Source organism: Leopardus geoffroyi, chromosome B3, assembly GCF_018350155.1.
Source record: "Leopardus geoffroyi isolate Oge1 chromosome B3, O.geoffroyi_Oge1_pat1.0, whole genome shotgun sequence".
NCBI lineage: Eukaryota > Metazoa > Chordata > Mammalia > Carnivora > Felidae > Leopardus > Leopardus geoffroyi.
In genome coordinates, this window is record NC_059337.1 from 108,828,549 (window position 1) to 108,852,450 (window position 23,902).

General features: G+C 40.2%; 1 protein-coding gene across 8 annotated transcripts in view; it reads left to right on the forward strand.

Annotated features, from left to right (window-relative positions):
• The window catches only part of SYT16 (synaptotagmin 16), a 260,098-nt gene that overhangs the window by 230,031 nt on the left and 6,165 nt on the right, over positions 1–23,902 (forward strand). For 4 of the 8 annotated variants that reach the window (XM_045451184.1, XM_045451178.1, XM_045451185.1 and 1 more), the window contains 3 exons: positions 465–905; positions 3,739–3,928; positions 18,048–18,944. In XM_045451184.1, coding sequence (XP_045307140.1) covers positions 465–905; positions 3,739–3,928; positions 18,048–18,361 — 945 coding nt within the window. In that variant the 3' untranslated portion in view covers positions 18,362–18,944. Of the gene's footprint in view, positions 1–464; positions 906–3,738; positions 3,929–10,583; positions 10,748–13,720; positions 13,726–18,047; positions 18,945–23,902 lie in introns of those variants that run through there. The other 4 variants (XM_045451183.1, XM_045451177.1, XM_045451181.1 and 1 more) reach the window with 2 other exon arrangements.

A 23,902-nucleotide genomic window follows, 5' to 3' on the forward strand; every position in this document is an offset into this window, starting at 1 on the left:
GAATCACCTGTCTGTGACCCCCATTAGGATTCTCATCTGCAGGAAGTCCTGGCTCTTGGAGCACAGGCCCAGGCTCAACCATTTTTCCTGGGAACTCCAGAAAAAGTTCTCTCTTGGAAGCTGTATAGGTGACTAATTTTAGACTTTAGACCTCGGTTTCAATGATAGTGGTCAGGTGTGCTTTTTGAGAGTGTATATGACAACACTTTGTAAAATATAAAAGCTTTGTTCATTCATTCCAAAAGCATTCGTGAAGATTCACCTTATGCCAGGTGCTGTACCCCCAAAGAATTTACAATCTAAGGGAGACATACACCAGTAAACAGACCCTTCTAGTGAACAGGGATATGTGCTAGCAGTCAAAAAGTACAGTGTTCTGATGGAGCACAGAGGGGCTCTATCTCACCAAAATGTATTTGGGCATTATCATTTCCATTCCTAATCTCTTCCTCTATCTGCAACAGGAACAGGATGGGGCCAATTTTCAGGTGCCGACTGGGGCCCTGGAGCCCATCTCAAAATGTGGTGACTTGGATGTCATCTTTGAATATAAAGGTTCCAGCCAGAAGCTCACAGTGACCATTGTGAGAGCACAGGGCCTCCCAGATAAGGACCGAAGTGGTGTCAACTCCTGGCAAGTTCACGTAGTTCTGCTGCCCAGTAAGAAACAGAGGGGAAGGACAAGCATACAGAGAGGCCCCAACCCTGTTTTTAAGGAGAAGGTCACCTTCACCAAGCTGGAGCCCAGAGATGTGGCTGCCTGTGCTATCCGCTTCCGCCTGTATGCTGCCCGCAAGATGACCCGTGAGAGAATGATGGGAGAGAAGCTGTTCCATCTCAGCCACCTGAACCCAGAAGGGGAAATGAAAGTGACTCTGGTTCTGGAGCCAAGAAGCAATATCAGTGTGAGTATGTTAAATGGTGCTGCTAATGATGCGGTATGTTCAAGGATCTGGAATTGTCAGCTCTTGATTTAGTACATTCAGCCTGTGAATTCAAACACCTTAATTTAATTTTCCATTTGGCTCTCCTCATCCTTGTAAGCCATGATTTGCACTTCATGGTACAATGGGTTTTTTGTGCCCATCTTCCCTATAAGCTGATGGATGTATTCCCTGTCCATTTCTGGAAACGACAGCAACAGTGTGGGGGAAGGGCTTAACCTGTGAATAACTGACCTGTAGTCTGACGATGCTCCTCCTTTCCCACCCTTAATGTGCATTGTGATGAATCTCAAAGATGGGACTTTCAAGGGGAGCTCCTTAACGTGTGTTTGAGTAGGCTACAACAGTAGCCCTGATCTCCAGCCTCTTCTAAGACCTGCCATTCATATGACTGGCCTCCTCCCACGTATCTTATCCTCTGCATCCCTGCTGGGGTCTTGAGGAAGGACAGTGTGGTGTGTATGTCTACAAGATGGAAAACCCACTATTGTTGGGGGTTAAGTGTCATCTAGTATGTGGGCCTTTGAAAAACCATGTAAAAAGATCACATAGCAATCTTGGGCTCTTGGGCCAATCCGTCATCCATTCAAAAATGTTTACTGAGCGCTTACTATGTCCAGTACTATATAGGCAGAAGGGATGTAGGAAAGAACAAAACAGGTGATGCCTCTGCCCTCAAGAGCTTCCTGACTGGTAGAGGAGGGGAAACAATAGCAGACCAGGTACACAAGGGGAGAGAGAGAGTGATAGAGTTTGCTGTTGGTTTAGAAGAGTCAGAGAATGTGTCTTTGAAGTGGTGATCAAACACGGAACAAGACTGGTGACATGTGGATAAGCAAGGATTCCAGACAGAGGGAATGGCACATGCAGGCATCAAGAAGCGGGAAGGAGCTTGTTCTCAGGATGAGGAAAAGAGCCAGAAAGTCTGGAGTGTAGTGATGGGAGACCCAGCCACTTAAATTTTTAATAGATGTCTCAAAATTAATATCCCCAGACTTGTCTCCCTAAATCTATTCTACCTGAAGCGTTCCCATCTTGGCTAAAGGAAATTTCATTCTTTTAGTTGTGAAAAACCTTCGAAGTCATTTGTGACTTCTCTCCTTTCCACCTGAAATCCCATTGACTCTATCTTCAAACTATAACCAGAACCTAACTCTGCTGGATTACTGAAATGACCTCCTAGTGACCTTCCTGCTTTGCCCCTTACAGACTATTCCCAAAACAGGGGCCAAATGAGCCTTTTAAAACATAAGCCAGGTCATGTCTCATTTCTGCTTAAATCCCTCTTTTTTCGTAAACTCTGAGCAAAGTATGTTTGAAACCATGGAAAACAGAAGCGAGAGGAGGTCAGAAGGAACATGCACTAGAAGGCATTAGAATAGGTATGATCACACCCCTACTTCTCTGTGCCAGGCCCTGTGCTGGGGCCACAGAGTTGAGTGGGGAAGACATGCCCGTGTGAAAGAACTTTAAGGTAAAAATTCTTCCATTCATCAGTTACTTCTTGAGCATGTTTACATGTCAGACATTGGTCTATGCACCAGACCGAGTGATTTGTAAGGATTCAAAATGTGATGGGAGAGGCAAGCTCTGTAGTGATAGGTGCCTTGGTGGATGCTTCTGTAGAGACACAGAGGAGGGGCGATCCTTACCCCAGACTAAGCAAATATGTTGCTGTTGGATTATCATAAACCTGACAGCTGGGGCTATATGGTACCTATCAAAACCAGCTAGCCCTATAGTTTACAAATTGTGTTTCTTGAAAGCCCAGGGCTCTACCATGGCCTGGCAAATAGGATATTTTCCTACAGATGAAGAATACTTAATTCCTTTTAACGTGTGTATTTTGTTGGGGTTTTGCTAAGAAGTTTTAGGAAATGATTTAAGATGTTGAGAAGAAATTGTGAGCTAAGTCTGATGCGCTGGTTTCTGGCGGAGGTGTTGGTGGTTCTGGGAGGCTGGCTCTCTTGCCCTCACAGTGCCATTGCCCACTGCATGCTTCTTGAGTGAGAGTCAACATCCTGGCCTACTTTGCTCTTCTCCTCCCTATATGTCTGGTGTATAAATGTGGGTACTTTGGAAAAGCATGTGTGTGAATAAACAGGACCGAAAGCACAGTCTCCCCCCTAGGCTCACCTGGTGAGTGCAATGTCTCTGAGATCCACAGTCCATGCATTGGCTTTTTTTACGAAGCAGTCATAAAAGTGCTCATTTTCAATGTAATTCATTTCCTCAGGGGGAAAAATGTAGCATCTGGCATATTGCTGACAACCCTAGGAAGCAGAGCTAGGGGCCAAATGTTCTATGTGGTAGTAGACAGTAGTGGTCATTTCTTTTTCTAGTGAAGACAAAGTGCCTCCTGTATTGCTACATTCATCAGGAAGCTGCAGAGAACAGAAACAAAACTCATGCCTAGAGTGGATGGGTTCCATAGAAACATTCAAGCACAAATTACACAGGAGGGAATTTTGGTCTATATTAAATGTATTATTAGCTCTTCACATATCTTAGAGGGTTTGATTTACACTGGTAATAACATCTTTGTCCGTTTTGTCTTTAGAGAGGAAATATTGAATGGAGACGGCTCTTGAAGCAACTATGTCAGCTAATAATGCAGGGAATCTCATCCATGACTGCGCTCCCCAGGCCCATTATCATTCACACCAAGTGCGCCGTTAGTAATCTTTGGCAGCAGTCGAGATTGGGCCGCCATTTCACCAAACATAATATCGGCTTTCTGTAAGAGAGTAGTACAGCGTGGGCCAATGGACTCTTTGTTGTTCTTCCCCTCCAGAGTGGAGAGTCTCCGCTCAGCCCATCTGCAGTTTCTCACAGTGATAGTGCTTCATCCACGCAGTCGCTGTCTCATGGAGGGGCGCCAGAGCTGTTGGTGGGGCTGTCCTACAATGCCACAACGGGGCGATTATCTGTGCAAATGATCAAAGGCAGCCATTTCCGAAACCTCGCTGTTAATAGAGCGCCTGGTAAGTGCATGTCTGTACCCCCAGCTCTGGGCCTTCCAGAGGCAAGTAGAAGGCTGTGTTTGCTTTGGTGTTAATTCTTCAACTTTTACAGAGAAATTATCCTGGTATGACTTAGACATTTTTTTACAAAGTGATACCTCTGGATATTGAAAATGCATTTCTATCTCATTAAATCGAAGGCTTCTTTGATATCTGGATATATCTTGATGCAAAATAGGCTGGCCTCTACATGTATATTGTCAAAGGGAAAAAAGTGGTATGTTTTCAGCAACGTAATGTGTATGGGCAATTAAAATCTGCTAATAGGCTCTAGGCCTGCAAATACCTTAAAGAGGCAGAGCATAGGCTTTGGAGTGAGGCAAATCTGGGGTCAAATTCCAGCTCTATCCACTTACCCATTGGCTTTGCTATGATGCAGTACAATTTAATTCTTTTTTCTGAATCTCAGTAGACTCATCTGGAACAAAGGGATATTAATAGTACCTTCCTCGTGGGTTGTTTTGAGGTTTAAATAAAATGATCTCTACGAAGCAGTTAGCAAAGTGCCTAACACAGTGAGCATACAAGAAATGTTAGTGGTTATGATGTTGACAGAGGAGGAGGTGGACGAGAAGGATTTTGGGCAATACAAGTCTGACTTACCAAGAGAACTACCATTTTGGAGATTACCACTGGAAAGAGGGGCTCAAGACACTCCCATAGCCGAAGTCCTGGGTTTAGAAAGCCAGAATAAAAATACTGCTGGAAACAGCCACAACTGCCTATCAGTACCCAAGAAGTTGGAGATTGAGCATTGGAATAATGCTGCTAAAAATTAGCTCTCCTTTCATGATTGTCAGCAAAAATAGCTTAAAAGAGGGCAGGAAGATGGTTTCTGCCTCATTTCTGCCCTCTAGATCTCATGCAAATACATATAAGCAGAGGAACCCAATTTGTGTCTAGAATTCTAAGCCGCTAGAGAGTCTGAAAAATGTTGTTGAATTTCCAGCCTTTCAAGTTCAGAGGCTAAACTAGAAGGAGTAGAGTGGAGGGCTAGTGAGCCTGTCTGCCCCAGGGACTGGTGTCTTACTGAAATAAGGATGAAGTGGATAACAGCTTGGTAGACTGCAGGAGTCAGTCGATGGACTCTAGCCTCACATGTGAGCATGAGGTGAGGAGCCAGCCAAGCTGGTAGAAAAGGGTCAGCTTCTGTAGCCAAATCTAGGCTCCTAGTCTTCTTAGTCTTTACCTGTGCTGCAGCTTTTAGTCAGTCTGTATTAAACACCATTAGAACAAGCTACTAAGGAAAATCCAGTCCTCTGGACCACAAGAGAACAGGTTCTTAGGCCATATTTTGTGATGATGCTCCTGGCCACGTGAGAGCTATTTAAAATGCATCATAGGTGCTGATTATTAGTTGCACAGCTAGTCTCTTTGCTAGACACAACTTTTTTTTAAATAGTTCTATCTGGGTTTACTGCTTTTCCTTTAGGACTTTTGCCAGTTTCTTTCCCTATCCTCCTGAAATTTGGTGAGATCTGGACAATTACTTGGGAAGAACATGGTGGAGCTGCAGAGAATGATGGGGAAGTGAATTACACAGTTATGACCTATTCCAGTCCATGCTGGGAAGCTTTCAGCTGTGCAGAGGGTAGCAGTATGGTGGCAGAGAAAGCATCAGCTGGAGGCTAACAAACTAAGGAGTGAATTCAGGCTCAGCCACTTACTAGCTGGGAGTTATTAAACTATCCTGAATCTCAGTTTCCTCATCTGTAAAATGGGATTGTAATCATATACACTTTCTAGGTAGAAATACTACATAGAAAGCTGTGATGTTGAGGATGGCACTATGTATCATTATACATTTCTCTATAAAAGAAAACATGCCAGAGAGGAAATTCTTATAACAAATATTTAAAACTGAATCGGGGAAAAAAAAAGGCAAGTCCTAATTTAGAAACTGATCTTATTCCAGGAGTTTAAGTCAGTTTGGCATTTCCTACATGATTTTTCATAGACATGGTGTCACAATTTAATTTAAACCCTAACTAACATGCAGCATCTTTTTAACCAAAGTAATAGGAGACAATGTTGCCGTGACACTATTCGTTAAACTAGAAACCCAGTAGTGAAGACAAAAGGTTTTTTATGTAGAATGCTGGTACTTGAGGAAAAGCCTGTTTCATTAGGAGGGGTTGAGAAAGTAGAAGGTTCCTTTGTGGAGATTGTAAAAGGGATCTCTTGGTACTTTCAAGGGCTTCAGATGTTGATGGCACTGGTTCTTCATGATGTCTCACTTTATTATGCCACACACTACTTTGGCAGTCATCAGGCAAGCTTAGGCTACATTTTTAGTTCCCATATGGAGGAAAATAAGAGAGAGAACAGGAGTTTTATGAGACAACTGAGCAAAGTTGGAACAAAGGGAGAGAAAAGAGGATGCAAGCTGGGGGTGGAGGGTGGCCGAGGGAGACTGCCAAGTGCGCTGTCCCCACAAGGCAGAGGGAGGGCGGGAGGTGCCACCAGAGCCCTGCATCAGAGGTCAGAGTCTGCCAGGAGGTGCTGCCTGCCAGGGCAGAGGCATATGTGGGAATACTTGTGTGAGGGTCCTAAAACCCTGTGCGTGAGACTTTGGACTCAGGGACAGTTCCCTCTTCCAAAAAGAGGGAGCATCAACCCTGCTTTACAGACTAGCTGTGATAATCGAAGAATGGTCCTCCAGAAAGCCTGAAAGAGAAGAGGTTGAACCTGAATATTGGGAGCTTTTCTTCTCTGAATACTGAAGTCTCTAAATATTGCTGGAAGCTGGGAGAAAGACTGGGATTTAAAAGTGAGAATCTTTTGCCTCAAAATATATCATGAAACAAAAGATAACTTTGAACTTGCCAACTTGATCCAGTTGATGACTGTTAAGATATTTTAAACTTTCTTCCTAAGCAACATAGAGGAAAGATGGGCAAATAGTAGACGGATGTCCTCTTCTCTATTGGGGCCTTAGAAGAAATAAACCACTGAAACGTAAGGCTCCCTTCTCAACTGCTGAGGTAAATCCTTGAGGGAGAGAAGTCAGAGAGGCAGGTTTTGCTTTCATGGGCAGGAGTTAGTGAGAGTATTCTTAGGTGTGAGTCTCCATGACACCTGCTAGAATGGCTGAAAGTAGTGTGGATTCCACTAAGTGCTGCTGAGGATGTGGAGAATACTTTCTTCGTGGGAATGGAGCAACCACTTTGGGAAAAGTCCTGGAAGTTTCTTACACAACTAAATTTGCACTGAAAATCCAACAGTTCTATGTTTGGGCATTTACCCATACATTAAAAAAGAAGAAGAAGGAGAAGGAGAGGGAGAGGGAGGAGGAGGGGGAGGGGGAGGGGGAGGGGGAGGGGGAGAAGAAAAGACCTGGACAAGAATGCTTAGAGCAGATTCATTCATCATGATGAAAACTGCAAAGAGCCCTCATGTCCACATGAATGAATAAACAAGTTAAGATATATTTATATAGCGGAATACTATTCAACAACTAAAGAAGAATGAAATTAACATGGGATCTCCAAAACATACTGGATACCTACTACATGACTCCATTCATGGGGAGTTCTAAAGTAGGCAAAACTAGGGGCACCTGGGTGGCTCAGTCAGTTAAGTGTCTGACTTCAGCTCAAGGCATGATCTCACGGTTCATGGGTTCGAGCCCCGCACTGGGCTCTGTGCTGACAGCTCAGAGCCTGAAGCCCACTTCGGATTCTGTGTCTCCCTCTCTCTCTGCCCCTCCCCCGCTCATGCTCTGTCTCTCTCTCTCTGTCAAAAATAAACATTAAAAGATTTTTAAAAAATTAAATAGGCAAAACTCATCTATAGTGAAAAAAAGCAGAAGAGTGGTTGCCTGTCAAGATGAAGTGGTCAGGGACGTGAAAGAATATTCCATGGTGATGGACATATTCTATATTTTGATGGGAGTATGGGTTAAATGGGTGTTTGCATTGGTCAGAATTTACTGGACGGTACTAAGTTTTGTTCATTTTATTGTGTGTAAATTGTACCTTAAAATAGAAAAAACAAAGTATTGAACTCTGGTTAGTTAAATGCATGCTGAAATGTTTAGGTACGGGTGAAGAGCAAGGATGAATATGGCTAAGATGGATTGATGGGTAGATAAATGCAGATATGTGAGAAAGAAAATTGTTTGAGTTTGGGCTACTACAACAAAAATACCGTAGACCAAGTGACTTCACAGAAATGTATTTTTCACAGTTCTGGAGGCTGAAAAGTTCAAGATCAAAGTCCATCTAGTTCGGTTCCTGGTGAGAACCCCTCTGCCTACTTTGCAGACAGACACCTTCTTGCTGTGTCCTCACATGGCAGAGAAAGAAATCATCTCTCTCACGTCTTTTCTTATAAGGGTACTATTCTCATTCATGAGGGATCCACCTTCATGACCTAATTACCTCCAAAGGTCACGCATCCAAATACCATCACATTGGGGATTAAGGCTTCAGCATATGAATTTTGAGAGAATACACACATTCAGTCCATAACACAAATAAAGCAAAATATAACAAATGAAGAGCCTGGGCATAATGTGTATGGGTGTCCACTGTACAAATATTTCAAATACAGAATATTTGAATATTCTACAATATTGGGCAGAAAGCCTAGTCTGGTCTGTAATAGTTCAGCTGGGTCAGGTGGGTAAAAATAAAACGTGAGCCTCAGCGTCTGTGTTTGGAATTACATTGTTTTTGGTTATGTTGATATCTCAAGGTCCAACCTTGTTCCTCTGACTCAACCTTGGACAGGATAGAGTACCAAGCACCTACACCTGAGGGCATCTTCTGTAACACCCTCCATAAACCACATCCATCCCAAGAGAAAGTATGTGGCTAAGGCACTGCTTGATTTCCAACATTAACCTTTTCTCTGTTCATCCAATGGGTAGATGGATGAGTGGACAGGTAGAGCTAACTAGCTAGCTAGCTAGGTTTGTATATCTATATTTACATCTATCTATATATCTTTTTCTATCTTTCTGGAAAATGCCCATGTTATAAATTGCTGTGTTTTTTTCCAAATAATAGGTGGTCTAGGGATGATAAAATGGGCTATTTGAAAATCACTGAAACTATCCCATAGACCTCTTCAGAAACAACATATTAATGAAGTAAGAACATGAACTAATCTTAACAGTGTGACAAGAATCATGCCAGGCATTTTCAAGGCAATACTTCATTTAGGATGTGTGGCCAGTGTTCAAAAATATTGTCATTATTGCTGTTAAGGTAGTATAGGCTAGTCTGCAAACTGATGGCAAGGAATAGTCTCTACATCTGTGCATGGAGGATGGTCCAGGTGAAAAAAAGCAGTTTATAGCATCTGGTGGACATAAGAAATCCTAATATGCATTTACAAATGATTTTGAAAAAGTTCCCATGGAGAATTAGAAACATTTGATTATGCTTCAAATTTGGCTTCATGGGAAAGCAATTCACTAACAAGTTAGCAGCTCTGTTCTGCCTGCCACCTAATTACTGCATGGCCTCAACATTTGACTTAACCTCTCTGAATTTCATTTCCTTCCCTATTAAATGAGGTTAACAAGCTGATGTTACTCATACAAGTGCTATGTTAAAAAATATATTAGCTATTTTGTTATCAGGTTCTCTTTCTCCAACTTTATTTTCACTTTGTCTCCTTCTATAGTGCATTACTGCATTGTGTATATGTGTGTATATAGACACACATATAATGGTTCTTGTCAAAAACTATCATTAAGATGTCCCCTCCAGTTAAAAACAACAAGTTCCCAGCCTCTCAGCATGTGCATGATTAGCCACATGTGATAATTACATCCCAAATGATAATACTTACAGCAGCAGCATATTAACCTTGTTAGGCACTCACAATAGCAGAGATTAGAGCAAAGAAAAACAAAAAAGCATAGCAAGCCGCCTCATGTCGAGTGCGAAGAACACGTGGGATACGGGGGTGGGAGGGGGTAAGCTATACAAATGGAGTACAAGGGAAAAAGGACTAAATGAAAATAAACAGATATGGAGCATACCACCTTCTTTTAAAGTTCTGGTGCCAGTTTCAGCTAAATATAGTGTTTATTAGTAACCACTATATGCTCAGAATTATGGCCAATTCAAATGAAGATTTATATGTGGCACTAACTTAGTGCGTAGGTGATATTCCTTTACTTAATTCCCACGATAATATTTTTAAATTTTTAATGTTTCTTTTTGAGAGAGAGAGAGAGCGAGAAAGAGCGAGCAAGCAGGAGTGGAGGAGGGGCAGAGAGCGAGGGAGACACAAATGTGGAGCAGCCTCCAGGCTCTGAGCTGCCAGTAAAGAGCCTGATGAGAGGCTGGAACTCATGAACTGCGAGATCATGACCTGAGCGAAGTTGGGTATTTAACCGACTGAGCCACCCAGGCGCCCCTTTAAAAAAAAAAAAATAATGTTTATTTATTTTTGAGAGAGAGTTTTTACATTTTTTTAAATGTTTGTTTATTTTTGAGAGAGAGAATTCCCACAATAATATTAAAGTTAGTCAAAAAATCTAGACAGAAAAGCAACAAGGGGGAAATATAGTTACCATGGTATATGAATTATATCTCAATCAAACTGGGTTTTTTTGTTTATTTGTTTGTTTTTCATTGCTTTGTTTTTTTTAACCAAGTTACCTGCAGAAGAATGGCAGTAAGACTGAGGAAAGACTTCTCAACAGCAATGACAGAAGCCAGAGGACAAGGGGACATTATTACCAAAGTCTCAAGAGAAAAACATTCTCAACTTAGTGTTCTGTTTGAGTGAAGGAAAAATAAAGATATTTTCCACAAAGTTTGAAAGAGTTTGTCACTGAAATAACCACTAACTGATATATTTCAGGAAGAAAGATTGAACTTAGAAGGAAATAGTGAACTTTAGGAAAGAATAATGAACAAAAATTGGTGAACATATAGGTAAATATCAGCATGTATAAACTGCAAAAAATAAAACAACAGGAAACTTACTAATATATTTGGAGTATAACAGCAAATGGAAATAAAAATCTAGGTAGAAATAACATGAAGGTTGAGAAGGGAAAGCAAAAATCAAAGAATTCTAAGATCCTTATATTGCTTAGAGGAGGGTAAAAATATTGATTAATTTTAGATATTAAATCAAGGTACATGTTGAAATTTTAATCTAACTTTCAAATCAATAGAGGGAGTAAATTAGAATAAAGATAATTCAGTGGTTCCAATAGAAACCAGAAAAAGATATTTAAAGGCATAGAAAGTGTAGAATAAAAAGCACAAACCAAAACTATAAAACTAAATCAAAAGATATGTGATATAATAAATGTAAAAGGACTACAATTGCTGTGTAAAAGATAGATATAACACTGGATTGTTTCTCTTGCTCCCAATCTCTCCCTGTTTCCCCTCTGCACATCTTGCCACTCACACTGTAGTTTATGTTGGGCCCACCTAGCCTCATAATGTATAAGGAAAAAAAAATACTAATTACTAACACACTGAACTTGGCTCAAGAATACAAGAAGGATTTAACATTACGAAAATATGCTTGTGTAGTTCACCATATTAACTGATTTATGAAAAACCATTAGGATTATCTCAAGAGGTACAAAAGAAGCTTTTGATAAAATGCACTATCTATTATTGATAAAATTTCCTGGGGGCTCCCTTCAGGAAATCTAGAAGTATAGACATCACAGGAAAAATGCTGAAGTGGTCTGAGCTGTGTGTGCAAGAAAGGAGTGATTCTCATAAGGACGGTTGAACACATGCGCAAAACCCCTACTTTGCCATCTGCTAATGCCTAGACACATGCCTCTGGAGAGATGTGGCTCCCTTTTTCTTCTACCTTCCAGTCTCAGACAAGTAGCCTTCATTTGTGGGATCTTACTGGCAAAAGATTTAGGGAAGTGCAGTTTTAAGTTTTACGCCCCTTTGGTACAGGAAAGTGCTTAGAATGGTGGAAACAGTGTTAAATATCAACAACTAATATGCAGTATGGAAGAGAACTTGCTATACCTTGATAGTGGGCATTTAAAGAAAATCTGCACTAACTGTCATTCTTAATCCTGAAGTCCTTTATTAATGTCAGGAACAAAATAAGGATTCCCACTGGCATCACTCTTACTCGATATGGAGGCTCAAGGCAATTCAGTAGAATAAGAAAAAGAAATAAAAATTTAAAACATGAGAGGAAGAAACAAAGCTGCCATTATTTGTAAAAGTATGATTGTCTACATTAGGAAAATCTACAAACTTAAACTAATAAGTTTTTCATACAAAACCAATTATTTTCTAATACATCAAGAGCAGTTATAAAGTAGAGTTTTAAAACACTACTACCTATGACAGTAAGAAAATATCTAAGGTACCAAAGGATAACATTAACAAAAGACAAGAAAATTATGGAAAAAAAATACAAAACTTTTTGAAAGACACAAGAGAACACTAAATCAATAGGTAAACTATGTTCATTGGTAAGAATGTTCTATACTGTGAAGACAACTTTTCCCAAGTTTCTATCCAGTACAATCTCGATCAAAATCCCCGGGTGGTGGGTGGTGTTTGTTTGTTTGTTTGTTTTTGGTATATTTTGCTTTATGTCTTTTAATAGAACTTTACAAGCCGATTATATGTTTATATGCATAAGTCAGCTAAACCAAGCAAGAGCTTAAAATAATGAAAAATTTTAAAAAGACAATAGAAGGATTCTCCCTAGCAGACAGCTAGGCATATTATAAAATGATGATAATAACTATTATAAGGTGAGCCACTCAGGCTTGGAAATTTGGTATCTGACATTGTATTACAAATCAGTTGGGAGATGATGGGCTATTTAATGAATAATGCTTCCAGTATGGAAAAAAAAAAAAGATCCCTACCTCACACCACACGCAAAGATCAATTTCTGGTAGATTAAAGATTAAATATGAAAAATAAATTCTTATGACTCATAGAAGAAAATATATGAGACTATTGAGTTTGGGTAGGATTTCTTAAATAATTCTGTCAATGCATAAACTAAAAAAGGAAAACATTTATAAACATGACTCCACAGAAATTTAAAGCAGTTACTCTACAAAAGTCACTATAAAATAAAAAGGTAAGCTACATGCAGAGAAAAGATACTAGCAATAAATATAAAAAAGATATTTATCTAGAATTTATAAAGAACCAGCCATCCACTCCTACATATATACTGGAAAAATTCTCAAATTTTGGTAGTGTAAAATATAGAAAAATATTCACTGAAATCTTTTCAATTCTTGGTTATTACACACAAATATCCATTAATTAGGAGAATGGACAAGTGAGTTGTAGTTTAAACATTATATATCTGTTAAAATAAAGGAGTCACAAGTATATATATCAATACAGAGAATATAAAAAACTTAATGCTGAATGAAAAAAGGCATGTTTTCAGGAATAAATACAGTAAAATGCTAAGTACTTTAAATGTGCAAAATACTATTAAGTATATTTTGTGTATATTTATGTCTATTATATGGTGAAAGTCTAAAAATATACATGAAAATGATGAACTCCAAATACAGACTAGTAATTACTATTAGTGAGAGAAGCAATCAAATAGGATCAAGGAGGAATACTCAAGGATCTTCAATTATAATATTTTATTTCCTAAAAATCCAACAAAAAGCAAAAGGTCAGTGGTAACTATAACAAATGCTAAATACCACACATCTGTGTGATGGGTATTTGGGTATATGTAATATTGTTCTCTATTCTTTTCTGTATGTTTAAAATATCTTGTAACTATGATAAATTAAAACAGAAGGGGAGGTTAAATGACTGAATTCCTTTCCCTTGCCTGGTCAATCACGGTACCCCACCCCTGCCCCAAGGCAGAGTCTATGGTACTGCAAATAGGCAGTGTTTCCTATGAGCTCTATAAGTAACCAGTGGGGTATTGTGCTGTTTCTTTGGAAAAATGACTTCTGAGTTTAAAATGACACAGTTTTGTGCCATGATAAATTGAGGATTATGTACTATTACAATTTTTTTGGTATGCATGGCATCTTCCTGTATGGAGAAGGAAACAACTGGTAAAAGAGACAATGACTGGTAAAGCAGTTGACACAGCTGAGTCAGAAGAGCAGCATCCAGTTCTATCAAGGAATCATGACCCATTGAAACTTTAAAAAAAATTTCTTTTTAATGTTTATTTTTGACAGATGGAGCGCGCGCGCGTGCACGCGCGCACGAGTGGGGGGGGGGGGCAGAGACAGAGGGAGACACAGAATCTGAAACAGGCTCCAGGCTCTGAGCTGTCAGCACAGAGCCTGACGTGGGGCTCGAAGTCACAGACAGCGAGATCATGACCTGAGTCCAAGTCGGGGGCTCAACCGACTGAGCTACCCAGGTGCCCCAACCCATTCAAACTTTTGATGATGTTTTTGAGTTATTAGTGCCACTGTGGGGCATTCTGAATATTCATCCATCAGAAGATAAAATATTGCTTGGTGGTGTTTTGTAGCAAGTATTATCAATTCCAAAGAATTAAAACAGAATTCAGTTAAGTTGTATATTTACTTGACCCTTTCTTTGTCAATTCTGGCTGGTGCTCATTGGAATAAGTCATCGAACCCCAAAAACCCCAGCACTGTTTCTCACAGGTGGAATTTCCTGGGCACAGCCTTTGCTCTGGACAATTAAAAATAAACACATCGTTGGGGCGCCTGGGTGGCTCAGTCGGTTAAGCGTCCAACTTCAGCTCAGGTCACGATCTCGCGGTCTATGAGTTTGAGCCCCCGCATCGGGCTCTGGGCTGATGGCTCAGAGCCTGGAGCCTGCTTCCGATTCTGTGTCTCCCTCTCTCTCTGCCCCTTCCCCATTCATGCTCTGTCTCTCTCTGTCTCAAAAATAAATACACGTTAAAAAAAAAAATTAAAAAAAAAAAACACACATCGTTAATGCTGAGGAGAGGTTCCCTGGAGCTGGAATAATCAGCAATGTTTCTCTTCTTTTGGTTAGGTGTCCTCAGACTGGATTGTTCATAAAATAATTATTGCCCTTTTTTGTCATACACATTCAATTCAGCTTCGGTGATGGTGGTTTAGGAGTAAATGGCCTTTCTTGTAATTAGAAAGGGATCTTGTGACGGGATAAAGATTGAAATTGCACTTTGTGAAATGAGCAAGTCTTTGTTTGCAAGATGATCTCAATTCCCACTGCCATAACTGACAGCAGAATTGCCAGAGCAGTTTGGTGACTGGGTTGAACTTTTCCTGTAGGAATCATGTAGCTGTACAGCTGCGGAAACACAAATTCACTCCTCCATTGTTGGTTTTCTGACAGCTTTCTCTGTAGAGCAGTTTGAAGAGTGGAGAGCCCTGTTTCTGAGACAGAGAAGTGTTTTCACACCTGAAGTGTAATTTCACACCTTGTGTTTCTCAGCAGATAAGTGAATAAAATAACACATCAAACCGGAATAGAAAAAGATCAACATAGAAAGAAAACTGCAGGTTGTAATTTGTTTCCGATCTTACAATGCTCTTGTAAGGAACTGTAAATTACAGAGATCTGGATTTACACTTTTAAAAGTTTGACTGGTTGGTAGGTGGGAAAGTGAGCAGTAAACACTAACCAGCTTTCAGCCTTCATTGAACAGAATGTACAGAATGATAGAATTGGGGAAACGCCCTAACGTTTTGTTTTGTTTCGTTTTGTTTTCTAAAGAATAGGACACACAGAAGTTAGTGGTAAAAATCGTAGTTAAGGGGTGCCTGGGTGGCTCAGTTGGTTGGACCTCTGACTTCCGTTTGGGTCATGATCTCGTGGTTTACATGTTCGAGTCCAGCATCGGGCTCTGTGCTGACAGCTCATAGCCTGGAGCTGGCTTCGTATTCTGTGTCTCCCTCTCTCTCTGCCCCTCCCCTCTCACGCTCTGTCTCTCTCTCCTTCAATAATAAATAAAACATCAAAAAAATTTTTAAAAATCATAGTTAAGAGAGGGTCAATAAATTGATAAATCAAGTGATTTTAATAAAATATAATTTTAGGGATAATCTTTGTAATTATTCAGGAATTTTAGCAGAAGGAGAGACTATGTGAGTAAAATTTGGCTATTTCCTTTCCTTTATATAAGTTACTAAACATATGAGGCTAGTCACCGTTTTATAGCATTCTAGTACAAGGGGGTATAAAACAAGGGGTTTATCTTCATTTTTCAAGTTTGAAAACCCAAGACCAAAAGAAAAAAGAAAGTCAAGCCTCCTGGATAGTCATGTACATTCATTTCAAAATATTTCATATTTATTGAGTGTCTACCATGTGTTAGACACTAGGCCAGGAACCAGGGGTACAGTCATAAACAAGGCAATTCCTCTCTCACACTGATAGCCTTGCAGATGAGTAAGCAAGCAATGACAATGCTGGGTGCTAAGTCATGAGATAACCTGAAGCTAGATTTTGATGGACCACACAGAAGGGTTATCCCGGTCAGGGCAGGGGCTTGTGGTCAGCAAAAATTCCTGGAGACAGCCACGTCCAAACAAAACTAATGAATAGAAATCATGGGAAGATAAATATCACATGTGGTATCAGAGCATGTAGAGTTTGTGCAGAAGTTGAAAGGGAGAGAGCAGGGTGGGCTGGAGGGGTGAAGGTGCTTCAGTGTAGTGGGAAGGCAGCATATAAAGGCAACAGTGGTGCATAGTAAAACTGGAAGGTAAGAGGGTCAGAGTGTGTGATTTATACCAAGACATTTAGTTTTGATCCTGTGACTAGTGGGAAGTATTGAAGCCTTAGTCTTTGTCTATTAGTGAGTGACATGAACAGGTTTGCATTTTACAGAGCTCCTTCTGGCTGTGGGATTGGGCAGCCCAGGGATGGGAGATGAATGAAGAGACCTGCTGTATTGCAGGTTCTGATAGAGGCTGGTGACCCAAGCTTGCAGTGCATGCAGAGTTCAGTGGCTTCGGGAATGGAAAGCAGTGGGCAGAGTTGGGAGCTATTTAGGACATAGAATCAACAGAACTTGGTGATTGCTTGGCTAGACTAGGGGCGAGGAGCCAGTCTTGCCAAAAATGTAGTCCAGTAGTATTCCATTGTGTTTATAAACCACATGTGGTTTATATGAGAAAGAATGAGATCCTGCCGTTTGAAGCAATATGGATAGAACTGGAGGGTATTATGCTAAGTGAAATAAGTCAGTCAGAGAAAGACAGATACTATATGTTTTCACTCATATGTGGATCTTGAGAAACTTAACAGAAGACCATAGGGGAGGGGAGGGGGAAAAAATTTACAGACAGGGAGGGAGGCAAACCCTAAGAGACTCTTAAATACAGACAACAAACTGAGGGTTGATGGGGGTGGGAGAGAGGGGAAAATGGGTGATGGGCATTCAGGAGGGCACTTGTTGGAATGAGCACTAGGTGTTGTATGGAAAGCCAGTTTCACAATAAATAAATAATAAACAAACAAATAAATAAAAATGTAGTCCTGACTCCTGGTTTGGGTAATTTAGTGGATGATGCTACTGTTCACAGAGATGGGGAATACTGGAGCAGCAAGTTTTTAAAAGCTGGGGGAAACGATGAGTGAGAGGTGTGTGGAATGTCCACAGGAAGAAATGTGGCATTGAGCTGGATCTTGAGCTTGGGAGAGAAGTCTAGGCTAGAGATACAGATTTGGTACTTGTCATTGACTGGATAAGACGGTCCAAAGAATATAGAGAAGAGAAGGCAGTCTGTGATCTTGGCATAAAACAGTATTTTGACTATTAAAAGAAAACACTCCTGGAACAAAATGTATATATTTATCTTGTTACATAAACAAAATGTGGATGAAGAACCATGCATGTCCACAGACACCATTGCACATATACTTAGGCATGTATACACCTCCGTAAATGTAGAGCTTCTGAAGAACATCAGCAAGGTGCCTGTCGTGGGCTGCATGAAACATTCAACGTTGAAGCTAATAATCCCTTTCCTTAATAATTCATGGAAAATATGTTAGCCCTGCAGCAAACACCAGGCCCAAGGATGCTGATCAATGTGTTAAAAAGGAAAAACTTGGAGCCCATGTAAGTATTACAACACAACTAGCAGAACAGAAAGCCCTGATGTTTTCTTATTTGTTTTGTTTTTTTTTCTTAGATACATACGGGAAGCTCTTTCTTCTCAATTCTGTGGGTCAAGAGATGTCCCGCTGTAAGACATCCATTCGACGTGGTCAGCCCAATCCTGTCTACAAGGAGACCTTTGTTTTCCAGGTGGCCCTCTTTCAGCTCTCTGATGTCACGTTGATGATTTCCATTTATAACAGGCGCACTATGAAGCGTAAAGAGATGATCGGTTGGATTGCTCTGGGCCAAAATAGTAGTGGAGAAGAGGAACAAGACCATTGGGAGGAAATGAAGGAAACAAAAGGTCAGCAGATCTGCAGATGGCACACCTTGCTCGAATCCTAGTTCTGCCAACAGGCATTTGTGTGCTACGTATGGCCCGGTGACCCGCATTTTAGCCACTCATACCAACTCCGCATATGCTGGTGGGCTTTTTAAAGACAGGCTTACAAATAGGGATTAGGGTCTTCTAACCTCTGGGACATTCTGGGCAGGGTCTTTGGGTCTCTCGAAGGTTTGATTTGAATTTAAATATTGTAATTAAAAAAAAAAAAACACATACACATGGTCAAGTGTACTTGATGGAAAATTAACCATAGTTGAGAACAGTGATGAGTCAATTTGTGTTCATAGGTTAGTGTATCTGGGTTCAGCCTATGGAATAAAGCTTTTCTTGCTGTCTCTGTTTGCTTGAAGAATAACCTGAGATTTCAGGGGAGCTGTTAAATCTTACTATTTGTACCCAGGTATGTGTATGAACCAGAATTTTGTTAATATGGTGCCCAAACCCCCCAAATACAGAAACGAATCAGATGCTGAGGCTCATAAAAGAATGTAACTGTCATCTATCATTCCCTATTTCACATTTTTGTCTTTATGAAAACACCCCTCATTTATTTACCTAATAAATAAGTGTTATAAACGTGTACTTATACAACACATTTGTATACATTATATATATACCTTTCTTTATCTCACTTATACATTGTGGTTTCCTGTGAGATTTTGTTAAATGAATCATTTTGAAGGTTAAAAAAAGAGTTTAAAAACACTGTTGAAAGACAACTTGTCTCCTTTTCATTTGTAAGATTTCCAACTTGTAATTTTCAAGGGTTTTCTGCCATTTTTCTTACCTAATATATTCTTACAGAATGAGAAGAAAACCAAAAATACCTATTGAAGTCATGGATTTGCTGATTTTCTGAATCAGGCGTTTTCCTTTAGATTACACTTTTTCTATATTCATTGGAATATACCCATACATATATTTTGAACATACACCTGCATGTAAACCATATTCTTTTTCATGCACTATTTTCCATGATTAGAGCATAGTAAGTGGTACACAGTGGGTCTTTAATAAATGTTGATTTGATTGACTCTTAGAAATGAACATGTTATGACACCTGTGAATGAAGAAATATTTGCAGCTTGTATGAAATGACACTGAGTTCTTTTTCTGAGCATTTGAAGTGCCTATAATTGTCATTTCTCACGGCATTTGTGGTAGCATATATTAGTCACTCCTTGCATTCCGGGCATGTGCCATTCGGAACACTGATCTTGTGTGGTTATGAGCATGAAATTTTATTTCCCACTTTGACATATTTGTGCAGTGCATGTTTCTTTTTCTTTTGCTTATGTCTGCATCCTTAACTTCAGTTACCTTAAATTGTCAGTAATAAAGAAAGGGAAGGAATGTGTGTCCGTGTAGAGCCGGTGCCTGTCGCACGGCTCTTCTGAGCAATTGCTCAGTTGCTTATTTTTAGCTTTTATGTTTCATTGTTGACTTTTTGCTGTCTGTGGGGAGAGTGATAGCTAGTGATGGATGTATACAGTGAAAAACACAGAACTCCTCCTCAGCTCTACATTTTGACAGATTGTAAACGTAGGCTGTAACACTTGAAGAACATATTTATCCCTCGCAGTGCAGTGTGGAATGGTTATCCTGACAAGAACAGACTAGGGCACTGGCTAATTCTACTGTGATTTCACATACCAACTTGTGAAAGAAGTGATTTCCTATGGAAGAATAAGAATTAGCAAAATAAATTAGTACCTTAATTTCTTTTTAGGTCACGGGAGTTCCATCCACAACACTGTTTCGTTATTGGGAATAAGTAATAAAACCATGCTCCTTTGGGTTTTTACCCTACCTTTCTTTGGAAGACCTCAAAGTGCTTTTCCAACATTATATCCATTAACTGCTGAGTGGTCTTTGCAGTGTGGCTGTGTCATCGAGTAGAACTGAGTGCAATTGATTAAGTAGCGGCACAAAGAATTGGCTTTTCACAACCCTTACTCTCTTCATGCGCTTGTGTTTAAAAGGGAAGTAAAGCAGCCTTGTTATGCTTTCCTTTATGCAGAAACATAAAAGCAGCATTCACTTTAAAATTTACATTTGAAAAAAACCTGCATATATTGTACTGACAGTCCTGGATCCCCCCCACCCACCCTACCCCCGCCTCATATTTTCCTGTTCTGTGTTTTGCTGCGTCCCTTGTTTCATGGTGCCCAATAATCACCTAGACTTCATTTTCTGCCTTGACCCACCCACTTTTAGGGCTCTCTGCTGGTGTAGTGAAGATAGCCTTGTGTGTTTGATCTTTTTTCCAATAGTCTGTTTATGAGACAGTTACAGGAATGTGCAGCATTTTAAGGGATGAGATGCCTGAAAAGCATTTTTAATTTTTTGTAATTTTACTATGTGGGTGCTATTCACCATGTAGGATGCGTGTACATCTTGAATATACAGCAATCTGAGGCTGATTGTGTAAATATGAAATGCTAATGACAAGATACATTAAAATATGAGGCTGAAATTTTTTTTTACATTGATTCGAAAGTCTGGTGTAGCAAGATCTTTTGATTTTGTATGTTTTCTCTCCCTTATTTGCTTGGCAAAGTCTAGACACAATGCACTTAACATGTTTTTCATTTCACTAGAGCTCTTACATCTACCTTCGCTTTTTAAGAGTTATAAAAGGTAATTAGTTGGTTCAGCAGTGAAAAGGCTGCTTTTGCCTGTTTTATCTAGCTAACAGTTAATATCCCATAGAGACATTTGAGAGTGAGGAAGCACCAGGATTTGTTGCGTGAGTAGTTCCTTCCATGATTTTTCCTAAAGACAGTGCTTTTTAAATAACAGGGTAGAGGGTAAATGATGCTCTAGGTTTATGGTAATCTGCTTTCTAGCCTGTCTTCTTTCAGGGCATTGACTTACACTGGATCCAGAAGTGCTGGTGTCACCAATCACGGTGGTAACTCTTGTGCCCCCTGCTCCCCTCTGACTATTGTTGAGTTTGTAAATGGGCCATTCACCAGGCAGGGAGGCATCTGCTCTGGCTTCCCTCTCCTTCACTGGCTCCCTGTGTGATGCAAGTTGTTTGGGACCGTTTTGGCTGATGTAGTGTAGCTGTGGAGGGAGGTCTTGCCTTCCTTAATGGAAGAACTTGTACCGCCATTGGATGTATTCTGCTTGGCATCTGCCTGCACAAAGTTGGAGAGAGTCCGCACCATGATGGCAAGGGGGAGAAGAGAGCAAGCTCCCGCGTCGTTGTTCACGTTAGGCACCGTGTCCTCTGCTCCTTCTTCAATGACAGTAACTGATTGACTTCAGCACTGATGCTCTCCATGGTGTGAGGTGCCTCAGCGAGCCTGAAATGGCCTCTGCCTTTGCAGGGTGGGGGCTTGCACTGTATTGTGCAAACTGTTGGCACCTCTCAGGCAGTCACTGTACTTTACGTCCTGCTTGTCCTAGATGGTCTTATCTGAGAACCAAAGTTCTTTTCTTTGCAAGTAAAGCATCATTTAAGTTGCAGCCACCATCAGGTTAAGAGAGAGTGCTTCTCTGATGGCCACAAATTTTATGAAACTGATGGTTCAGTGTGGACATTGAACTGTGAGTTGCCCCAAGTCCTGGCTCTCCTCTTGCAGCAGAGAACTTAGTACAGTAAGATCAGAAAAGTGATAGAAAAGAATTATTTGTAGATGACACAAAACCACATGGAGGAATAAGCTTTAACAATAAACAGGACTAGAAAACACATGCGGTATCTCCTCCCACTTTAAGGGAACTGTGGCCAAAGCACATTCTGTTCCATTTGATCCACAACAAAAACATGATAGATAATCCGGAAATGGCAAAAGCATTTTGTCTTGAAAAAATCATGCGTTTGTTCAAAAGAAAAGCTAGGCAAAACTGTAGAAAACAAAGAAATCATATAGTTTGCATAGGGAAGAATTAAAGAATAAATACATATGCTGGATACCTTTAGCCTCCCTCCACTGGCATATTTTCAAGAAGAGTAAAACCAACAAACCAAAAGACATTTCAGGTTAACTAGCTATCATTTTTTCACAAGTTGTGGGATTCTCAAAAACACTTAAAGATGAGGGAAATGAGACTGGTAGCTCGAGGAAGTTGGCATGGGCTGTGGTCTCAGCCTGGGTTTGAATGGAACTCCACTAGCTATGTGGCCTTTTGAAAATTAGTCAAACTGTGTCCCTGATTCTTCAACTGGAAAATGGAAAAGATATCTACCTCATGAGGTTTTTGAAAATATAGTAATGAAATAACAGCATTGAGCCTGACATATAGTAATTATTCAATATCCACCCCACCCCAAGCCATACTTAAAAAAGAATAAAGCATTTAAGATTTGTTTCTCTGTCTAGTGAAAGTAAGAGTAACCGTAGAAAAAGGCTAAAAACAATTTTCAGAGACTTTAAAAAGAATAGACTCATAAAGCTGGTCTGAATTTACAAAGGAAAGTAGTCTTAGCGGGTAACCTAAAAAGAGATAAGCCTGGTATATTGAGTCTTAATAAATCCCAAATGAGATTTAATAACCAAATCTTTTTGTCTTTCACCCCCTTAGTCTGGAGGGGATGCAAAACCTTGGTGCTTGTGTGCACATCTTGCTAAATTAGACACCAGGTCTCTCTTATGCCCATTTCTTTTCTACAAGACATACATCGACCATATACCCATGAAAAGAGTGACAACTTGAGTATACATTTCAACTTTGGTATGAGAAAGAAAATAAAAGAAAAAAAATAGTGTGGCAATTTACTGACATGCATTTAAAAACAGACAATTTTTTAGCCCATGTTATACACCCTTATAATATCTTCATAGGCAAATTTTTAAAACTGATCCAATAGGGGCGGCAGTTAAACGACTGACTTCTGCTCAGGTCATGACCTCACAGTTTGTGAGTTCGAGCCCCACATCAGGCTCTGTGCTGACAGCTCAGAGCCTGCAGCCTGCTTCAGATTCTGTGTCTCCCTCTCTCTCTGCCCCTCCCCAACTATTACTCTGTTTCTCTCTCTCTCAAAAATAAATAAAAACATTAAAAATTTTTTTTTAATAAAACTGATCTAATAATGCAGCTGTCAAGTCATCTAACTGTTTGGAAAGTTCTTTCCAGGACCGATTATTTACCACTGTGTCCCTTGGGAGATCACGATGAAAGGAATTCTATCAGAGTTCATACTGACTCCTTTTTGAGAAGGGCTCTAAAGAGTGACTTGTTGATGTCATAGAAGGCATGTTGCGTCGCTCTCAAGTGTTCAAACCACGAGTAAGAAGGAGAGTTCCCGGAGAATTTAGAAGAAGGTTTGTGAACATTTGGTCAGCAGAAGCGGTCAGGAACACACCATCTCAAGTTTAAGGTAACCAAGTGCCAAGAACCAGTCATGTGCTACTTGCTGTTTTAAACCAAGTATGATTCTGGGATGGGCAAGAATGAGCCTGCATTCCCAATATTGCCAGGTCGCCAAAGTGCTGACTCGGGTTCTAGGATTCCCAATTAAAGAGAAATGGGGAGACTGGAGAAGAATCACTTAGCTTAGGGGTTTTTGTTGGGAATAATTCAGCAGGTAG